Source organism: Triticum aestivum, chromosome 2D, assembly GCF_018294505.1.
Source record: "Triticum aestivum cultivar Chinese Spring chromosome 2D, IWGSC CS RefSeq v2.1, whole genome shotgun sequence".
Classification (NCBI taxonomy): domain Eukaryota; kingdom Viridiplantae; phylum Streptophyta; class Magnoliopsida; order Poales; family Poaceae; genus Triticum; species Triticum aestivum.
This window is the reverse complement of record NC_057799.1, coordinates 376496427-376505374: the sequence shown is the minus strand read 5'-3', so window position 1 is coordinate 376505374 and position 8948 is coordinate 376496427. Positions and strand designations below refer to the sequence as shown.

Below are 8948 nucleotides of genomic sequence, written 5' to 3'. Positions count from 1 at the left end.
CTAACTCATTAGTTGCAATGCTTGCAAGGCTTAAGTGATGTGCATTACCGAGAGGGCCCAGAGATACCTCTCCGACAATCGGAGTGACAAATCCTAATCTCGAAATACGCCAACCCAACAAGTACCTTCGGAGACACCTGTAGAGCACCTTTATAATCACCCAGTTACGTTGTGACGTTTGGTAGCACACAAAGTGTTCCTCCGGTATTTGGGAGTTGCATAATCTCATAGTCATAGGAACATGTATAAGTCATGAGAAAGCAATAGCAACATACTAAACGATCGAGTGCTAAGCTAACGAAATGGGTCAAGTCAATCACATCATTCTCCTAATGATGTGATCCCGTTAATCAAATGACAACTCATGTCAATGGCTAGGAAACATAACCATCTTTGATCAACGAGCTAGTCAAGTAGAGGCATACTAGTGACACTCTGTTTGTCTATGTATTCACACAAGTATTATGTTTCCGGTTAATACAATTCTAGCATGAATAGTAAACATTTATCATGATATAAGGAAATAAATAATAACTTTATTATTGCCTCTAGGGCATATTTCCTTCAGTGTGCTACTTTGCTTTCTACTTGTGTGCTCCATTGATTTGCTGCTTCAACTCTTGCTCTTGTGCATTGCTAGGGCAAGTGATATGTCGTGTTCATTGGTAAGGCTCCAGGGTTTACAGTTCATGGGAAGAAGCTAGTGCACAAGTGGCATCGTATAGCAACAGCAGCCATAGAGGGTTCAAGACTAGGCAGGCAGCAGAACAAGCTCACTCCAGCTGGGTGCGAAAGCACGGAGGTTGCAGTGTTGACAGTGGCAGGGTTGGAGGTGTCAAAGTGGAAGGTGCTAAGGTGGATCGTCAGTTTGGGCTGAAGCTGAAGAACCTCATCATCTTCGCCCAGTTCATCGCCATTGTTGTGTTGTGGCATTGATGTGTTAGGAGTGATCATTGTGGGTAAGCTCACCAACTAGGGTACAAGGTAAGCACACCATGTACGCCGTATGCAATCAAACACCTTGTCCATGTGCTGCTTGGGCCAATGCAGGCAACCAAACAAAGTGCACTTGCGTATTACCTAATGCAGGGACCCTAGATGCAGGCAACCAAACAACTTGTAGATGGCGCATTAGGGCCTGTTTTTGCTCAACCAGGCTGGGTTGAGAAGTGTATGTCATGCAGGAACTGTTCACAACTTGAACCAAACACGTCTTTACTGGCCACGAGCTACGCGTCTCGAGTGCACGCGCCACGGCAACGATGGCGGCGAGCGAGCGATCACTGTGCTGCCTCTTCCCCCATGGCGCCAGCGCTGGGGTCCATCTCCTCGTGCTAACCGTTTTCGGGAGCCGGCTCTTACCTCAGAGCATCTCCAGCCGTTCGTCCCCCCAGGGCGCCGAAAAAGAGCCGCCTGGGGGCGAGCCGGCGCTAGATTGGCGCGTGGGCGACCTAGCTCCCAGTCGTCGGCCCACAGGTCACCCCAGGTTCGACGATGTTCCGTACGAAACATATGCAAACTCGGCGTTTTTTGCACGAACTCGGCGAAACTTCATTGAAATTTGTACAAAAAACATGAAAACATGCAAACTACGCCTAAACTACGCCAAACTACGCCTAGCCGCCACCGCCGCCGCCGTCGCCGTCGTCTACATGCCGAGAAGCATGTAGAAGCGGGTGTAGTCGCCGCCGTCGCCATCGTCGTCGTCGTCGTCGCGCGGCTGGCTTGGGCCCGTGCCGTCCCTGCTGCAGCCCTGGCCAGGGTCGCCGAGGCGCGGGGACGCGCTGGACGGCCCGGCCTCGTCCTCGTCGTCGTTGTCGAGGACGATGACGCCGCCCTCCTCGCGCCCGCGGCGCCGGGCCTGGAGCTCCGCGTATGCCCGGCGCTGGCGGCGTACCTGCTCCCGGACGTAGTCCTCCTTCACTCACTTAAGGGCGGACTCGTCGTCGGGGGCCACCATCTCGACGTGCTCCGGCTTCACCGGGAGCAGCCCCGGCTCCGGCTTCGGCAGGACCAGGCGGAAGGAACCACGCGGGGAGGGCCGGGCACCCTCGTTGATGACGAGGGCGCCGCTGCGGGTGCGGCGCCCGAGCGGCGTCTCCTTCGGCTCGGGCTTGACTGGGCGGAGCATGGCCGGTGAGCCGGAGCCCGACGACGAGGACGACCCCGGCTCCATCCGCCGCGGCGTCCAGGAGCTACCACGGCGACGAGAGAAGGACGAACCCGGCGGGTAATCGAGGCGCGGCACGTTGCCGGTCTCGATGTGGTCGAGGACGGCCTTGAGGGTGCGGCCTGGCACGCCCCATCACTCGCGCCGCCCGTCGGCGTTGAGGCGGCCCCGCGGGATGACGCCGTTGGTGGAGGCGATCTGCTCCTCGCGGCGGCGCTGGAAGTACATGGTCCAGAGGCCGTGGCTGTCGGCGGCGTAGCGCGGCTCGTTCCGCTGTTCCTCCGTCAGGGACGAGCGGATGCGGGCGATCTCGGCCCGCCTCGCCACCCCTTCGGGCACCGGTGGCACCGAGACGCCGCCGGCGCTCAGCCTCCACGTCCTCGGCACCCGCATGTTCGGGGGCGCCGGGTACTCCGCCTCGTACAGCAGCCGCGCCTCCGGCTCTTGGAGGTGGCGGCGGCCGAAGCCGTTCGCCGCCGCGCCGTCGCCTAGGTACCTCTCGGCCATCTTTCTCGTCGGCGGGAAGAGGGGAGAGTGTTGCTTTCTGCGCCGGAGAGGGGGGAAATGCGAGCTGTGGCGTCCACCGGCCGGGAGGTTGCCCTTTTATAGCCGTAGCTGGGCGGCAACGGGCTGCATGACGGGCGACGCGTGGCTGGACGCGCGTCGCGGCGCGTTCATTGCGCCGCCCGTGAGGCATCAATGGAGGCTGACCGGCGCGGCAGCCTTCGCATTGATTCCCGCGGAAACCGAGGCGATGAGGGCGACCAAGCGGCGTGTCGCTGACTCAGCGGGCCCATCCGCTTTTGCGCCAAAATGCCTCGCCCCGGCGCCCCCGGGCGCGCCGGGTTCGGCCTGGGTCCGCTAGCGCCAGTTTCGGCCCAAACCGGCGAAAAACGGGCTCCTAGGGGCGCGACCGGGCCGATTTTTAAGCGCCGACGCGGAAAAAACGTCTGAGAAGGGCCTGTTGGGGGCACGGCTGGAGATGCTCTCACCACAGGAAGGACAGGGCCGCCGCCGTGGGCGGGTTTCGGTGCTACGCGGTGGCGGACCAGGTGGATGCCCACCAAAATATCACTTTTGCTCCTCCAATTTGAGTTTTAGAGACCCGCTAGAGATGCCCTAACGACCATCAAAACTTTGGGGGATCAACTTTGGCCTGTTTGATTAGTTGGGCCTGCATCACAAATAACCGATGAAGGGGACAGGGAGATAATAAGTAGGGATGTGGGGTGTTTCTCAAAAAAAAAGTAGGGATGTGGGGACACGCGATAGGACACACCAGGAAGGCAGAACATTTTCTACAACACTGATACGCTCACAGCTACACATTATTGGCAGCAACATTCCAAGATAAAGAACAGAAAGATCAAACAAAACTACAAAAAAGTAAAACCTCTACGGAGAACAGCTAGACTCTACAGGTCTGGTATCTTACAAGAGGGCATCTAATCTACGAGGGGCGAGTCTCAACAGGCATATCTGAGAAAGGGAGCCCTGGAGAAGAGTCAAATTCGCGGGAAGCGAGAAGGCCCTCTCCTCCGAAGGAACTCAGGAATCTCCACCTTGCTGCCACCTGTGGAAGCTGGATGTCGACCATTGTCTCCTTGCATTTGCTGGCCACCCTGGTTCAACACGTGAGATCGCGTAAGAAATTCCTCTCAGAATCTAGACCAGTAGTTGTCTAACCGTATTTACCTTTGCGGTGCGACCTTCTGCTTCATCCTGCCGTTTAAAGCCAGTAGCGATCAACGTTATGCTAACCTGCATCAACAAAAAGTATGTGCATAAGCATTTCTAAGAAAATAATAAACAAGTTAATCGTATTTCTTCCGCAGTTGCCCAACTTGTGAGAAACTTACAGTGCAAATGTTAAATGTAACCCATACATACTTAAAATGAACAGGCGTATGGAAACATGCTAAAATGAATATGCATATGGCTTACCTGGCCATTTAGTGATGGGTCTATGACAGAACCAAATATCAGATTAGCATTTGGATCAACTAGATCGTAGATTACTTCGGCTGCAGCATTTACCTAAACAATAAGAAAATCAGGCCTCCGTGAGTGCTTACCCTAGACATTAGAAGCAAATGGTGACTACATAAGCTGATCTTGAAATTCTATGACTGCCCTGGAAACATGAAAGCGACACCCAGGCAACAGGTAAACTTTGATGCCGAGACCTTGAGAGCATCATCATTGTTTTCGAGGGAAGTAGCTCTTGTGAGCAAGTTTATCAACATATTTGGGTGGGTCTGCTCCAGCACCACATCTCAACCATGCAAGAGCTATATTGGTGCCAGGAACATAATTATTGCAGTTTTGTGAAATAGGAAGTTTCTTATGGGCATATACTGTTGTATAGATGGAAATTATTGAGTGTTGAATCTGCCTCGAATGTTGCATATATCAGCAACTGATAGTATAATTTTGCAGGAACAAGTTGCCTAATCAAGGGAAATCAAACTTGTATGTTAACATGGTTAAAACCAATGTGTACATGTTGGTAAATGCTAGCTCGTCATGCAGCGAAATAGATCACACCATTATCACGATTTCATAGAACATCCCTCAGCTGTTCAGAATTTGTTTCCGCCATTCAGTAACTAGAAGATAGGTCTTATTTGAATGTAGGTTAATACTGAGATGACAATTTGATACCCTGAAGTCCATGGTACCGACGCATATGTGACAATTTCAGATAAACACAAAATCAGTTTTTCTTTTTTTAACATAGCTAAGGCAATAAATAAATAAAAAATTATGAGGTCAAAATAAAAATAAAAATTTGCTTGACCATGTCATTTCCAACTTCCAAAACTAGGCCAACCAAAGTACTGAAATTCGTGTAGAACACAATCTAATCGGACGTTGAACCCCTCTAAATAACTTAATTCTATATATAGTATTATTGCATCATTACTCTGTTTTGTGGGATCACTCAAAATCAATCAACAGGAGCCTGAGAGAAACACCCACAACAAACAAAGCAATTAAAATGTGGCCCCAGTCGGTTTAGAAGGGAAACTAGCTGTACACCACAAATGCCAGGTGTCTGTTCCCTATAAAGTCGTTATCATACCCACTTGGATTGATATTGTGATGTACGAATAAAACATAATACTACTTGTTGTATCCTAGTAGCAACTTTTCTGTTTAGTGTATTCATGTCATATTAGATGTATGACAACTAGACAACCATATAAAAGAGTGCACAGAACATTAATCTACAAAAACTAAGTTCACCAAACAATATACTGCGTGAGAAAATCAGCAAAAAACTGTCAAATAGATGGACCAACCTCAAACAAAGTCAAATCATTTCCTCCAGTGATATTCCACACGATGCCTGTAGCCCTCTCAATTCCAATATCTAGCAGTGGTGACTGAATGGCATTAAGAGCGGCATCTCTTGCTCTTGACTTGCCTGAAAATTTAAGGCAACACAACAAAATAAAAAAAAGGTTAAAATTCAATTCAGTCAAGTATGGCTGTATGGCATCTGCATGGAAACTGCGAACTACAGCGCTATACCAAGAAAACTGAACTCAATTCATCAATGTCGACCTGGCATGTATGATGTATAATTAATAGTTGGTTCTTGTATTGTACACATATGAACTATGTTTTGACCATTAATTTTATCATGTGCCTAGTATGGCATGTAAATTTGTTTCGTTGTTAGTCAACAATAACAGTGTAGGACATAAGGTGAAGAAATGGTCAGTGTTATTAACTTGATGCCATAAGGTGAAAAACACAACAATTCTGAAGCTATAATACATCCACAGATTCAAGTGTTGGTAGCATGCATAGGAGCTAATAGCCTAATACAGCGTTAGCTTTGAACATTACTTTTTTTTGAGCAATTTTAAGGTACCCTGGTACGCCACCTGGGTGTTAAGGAGCACCAGTGAAACCTAGCCCTTGATACATAGGGGTATTTTAGGTTTTTAATCATATTCTTCTTACTAGGAGCAAACCAATAGAACACTATACATATACATATAAATTGCGGTGGTGATGGGAGCAGCGATAACTATGGCATCACACAAAACTTGCTGACTTTGCAACAGTTGAGGCCCGCCGCCACCATCTCCATAACTGCACATGTTCGCTCCCCCATAGCATCCTTAGCAGGCGTGTTTGCCGGAGCTGGCCGTCGATGGCCGGAGGATACAGAGAATTACTCGATGATGTCAATTATTGTTTAATCTCGCCGGATCTGAGGGCAATTTGTGAGAAACAAGTAGCAGATCTCATCTTTTAATCTCCGGCTGTTCTTCAGCCATTAATTGTTTATTTAGGAAGTCTTTTTAATCTCCGGCTGTTCCTGAGCAATTAAGTTCTTATTTAGGGAGTAGCATTCTATTCACGGTTCTCGCTGCAGCCAAACCTGCCATGCTCACTGCATCCATATGCACGTAATGACGTGTGTGACCATAGATCTGAGCTTATAGATGACAGTTAATTCTCTCAAAGTTACTATTTCACCCCTGAAACCAGGTACTCCTAGATATTTTGTGGAAGTACTCCATAATACTTTTCTTGGAGTACCAGTGAACAACGACCCTTAGGTCTAACACAATAGACAGCTAATAATAATTTGGGCGCACTGTAAAGGAGCTCTTTTTAAAACGAAACCTTCGAACACTACTCAACATCACATTGTGGCAGGCAATCACTTTTCTCTATTTAACATTGTTTGCTTCTAGCTTCGTCATGCAATGAAGTTTTCTCAATGAACAGGGTGCAAACTAGAATTCAACTGCAAAGAATGGCGCTAGATGTGTGGAGCAAATCATATAAATACCAACAACAAAAAACACCAGAAGCTTATTTCAGATGTAATACCTGTTGCAGTCCCTATACCCATCAAAGATGACCCTGCATTTTGCATTATGGCTCGCACATCAGCAAAATCAACATTAACCAGCCCAGGAACCTGCAAGAGGAAGAAGACATTAAATATCTGTAAGTTATATATCTCTGATATGCTTAAATTCATTCTCCCGCCTTACGTGATAAGAGTTTCAAATGCATACGTCAGTTTACTTACCGTAATGATATCAGAGATACCGCGAATTCCTTGCCAAAGAATATCATCAGCCAAGTTGAATGCTTCCGTGACAGGAGTGTTTGGAGAAACAGCAGACAACAGCTTGTCATTTGGGATGACAATGAGAGTGTCCACACTATTTCTCAAGGCTGATATTCCTTCTTGAGCCTGAACTGCCCGCCTCCTCCCCTCAAATGAAAAGGGCGTTGTGACAATACCCACTGTCAGTATACCCATGGACTTGGCAATTCCAGCAATTACAGGGGCACCTCCAGTTCCAGTTCCCCCACCCATTCCTGCCTGCAATATGGACACCGAAACAGTGTTATCATACCTCCACATATAACATGATAGTTTCATATGTCAAGCCATTTATTTAGAAGGGGGTGACATTTACCGTGACAAAAACCATGTCAGCACCATGAAGTGCTTCCTCTATGGACTCACAGCTCTCCTTGGCAGCATTCATCCCAATATCAGGGTTCCCACCCGCACCCAGACCCCGAGTGAGCTCCTGCCCAATCTGCAGCCTGTTCTGGGAATGCACCGGGGACATCCTTATCGCCTGGACATCGGTGTTCACGATCCAAAACTCGACACCATTCATGGAGTACTCAATCATCCTGTTGACAGCATTTGAACCCCCACCCCCGACTCCAACGACCTTGATCTTGGCGGCGTTGTAATCGTCCTGGCTCGGCGGCACCCCCAGCCCCTCCAACGTGCTCCCACCAGAAGAAGGTTTCCTTGGGTTAATAGCCTCGTCGTTCTGCTCGCCTCGGAGCAGGGACACCTCCGGGTGAAGGTCCAGGAAGGAGTCTTTCTTCTGAAACGAGTTAGCGCTGCGTGGGGTTGCGCGGCACCTGAAGCGAGAGTGACCTGAAAATGGAACGCTTCTGACCAATGCCCTCCCAGATGCAGCCCCGAGGCTCCCGGCTTCGTTTCTCCATCCCGGCGACGGCGGGGTGAGCTGCGTGAAGCAGGGCAGCTGCGTCGCCATCCCAGCGAGCTGAATGGCACGCAGAGGCGGATCCAGATGCCGTGCCTGGCGTGCCGGTGCACACCCAGCAAATTCGGAGGTTGGTTTGTAGGACGGGAACGGCGATGGCGGCGGCGGGGAAGAAGGCGGACCGCGGCACGCCTGCAGCTCTAGGGCACGGCAAAGTCTAAAGATTGGGTTGCATAAAAAACATACAATGAAATGTAGAAGAAATTTGGGGCGGAAGAGACGAGGTCAGACCCTTACCACGAGCGACTCAGGCCGGACCGCGCCGAAATCCCAAGATATCGCCGCCGCGCGCTTCACAAAAGAATCAGCAAGCACTTGAGATTTGGGGACGGAGGTGGAGAATTTGAGGTGGTTGGCCGCCGACGGGAGGAGTGGGGTTTCAGTTCCGGAGGTGGTAGAATCCGGAATCTGTTTTTTGCTGGGTTTGCGGCTTCTCCTAAACCCCTACCTACCTGGCTGTGGCTGTGTGAGCCGGAACAGCTGGTTCTGTTTGCTTCCAAAACTGAATATAGTGGCATGATGAATTGTACAATTGTCCCTTGCTACTGTAAAGATGCCAATTAGTGGTGGCATTTCGTTTGCCTCCTTGTCCCGTACTATCACCAGGTGTTAGATTTCTTGCAAAGTGTGAGATGTTGTCATGTTGCTCGTAAAGTTGGAGCCTTGTTTGTTTTATTGTAGCAAACTGTCGGCTGTCTCGTTGTTTT

The 8948-nt window shown here is 49.6% G+C and overlaps 1 protein-coding gene across 2 annotated transcripts; it reads right to left on the bottom strand.

Annotated features, from left to right (window-relative positions):
* Positions 1–3441: 3441 nt before the first annotated feature.
* On the bottom strand, positions 3442–8727 carry LOC123053235 (cell division protein FtsZ homolog 2-1, chloroplastic). Of its 2 annotated transcripts, none has more exons than XM_044476682.1 (8): positions 8479–8727; positions 7630–8373; positions 7233–7532; positions 7028–7118; positions 5476–5600; positions 4115–4207; positions 3866–3931; positions 3442–3792 (listed from the first exon to the last, which is right to left on the bottom strand). In XM_044476682.1, exons 2-8 carry the CDS (start codon positions 8230–8232, stop codon positions 3676–3678), a joined length of 1395 nt encoding a protein of 464 aa, XP_044332617.1. In that variant the 5' UTR covers positions 8233–8373; positions 8479–8727; the 3' UTR covers positions 3442–3675. The 2 variants fall into 2 exon arrangements, with proteins under 2 accessions (XP_044332617.1, XP_044332618.1); XM_044476683.1 differs by having other exon boundaries at positions 7630–8379; positions 8479–8726.
* Positions 8728–8948: the final 221 nt, after the last annotated feature.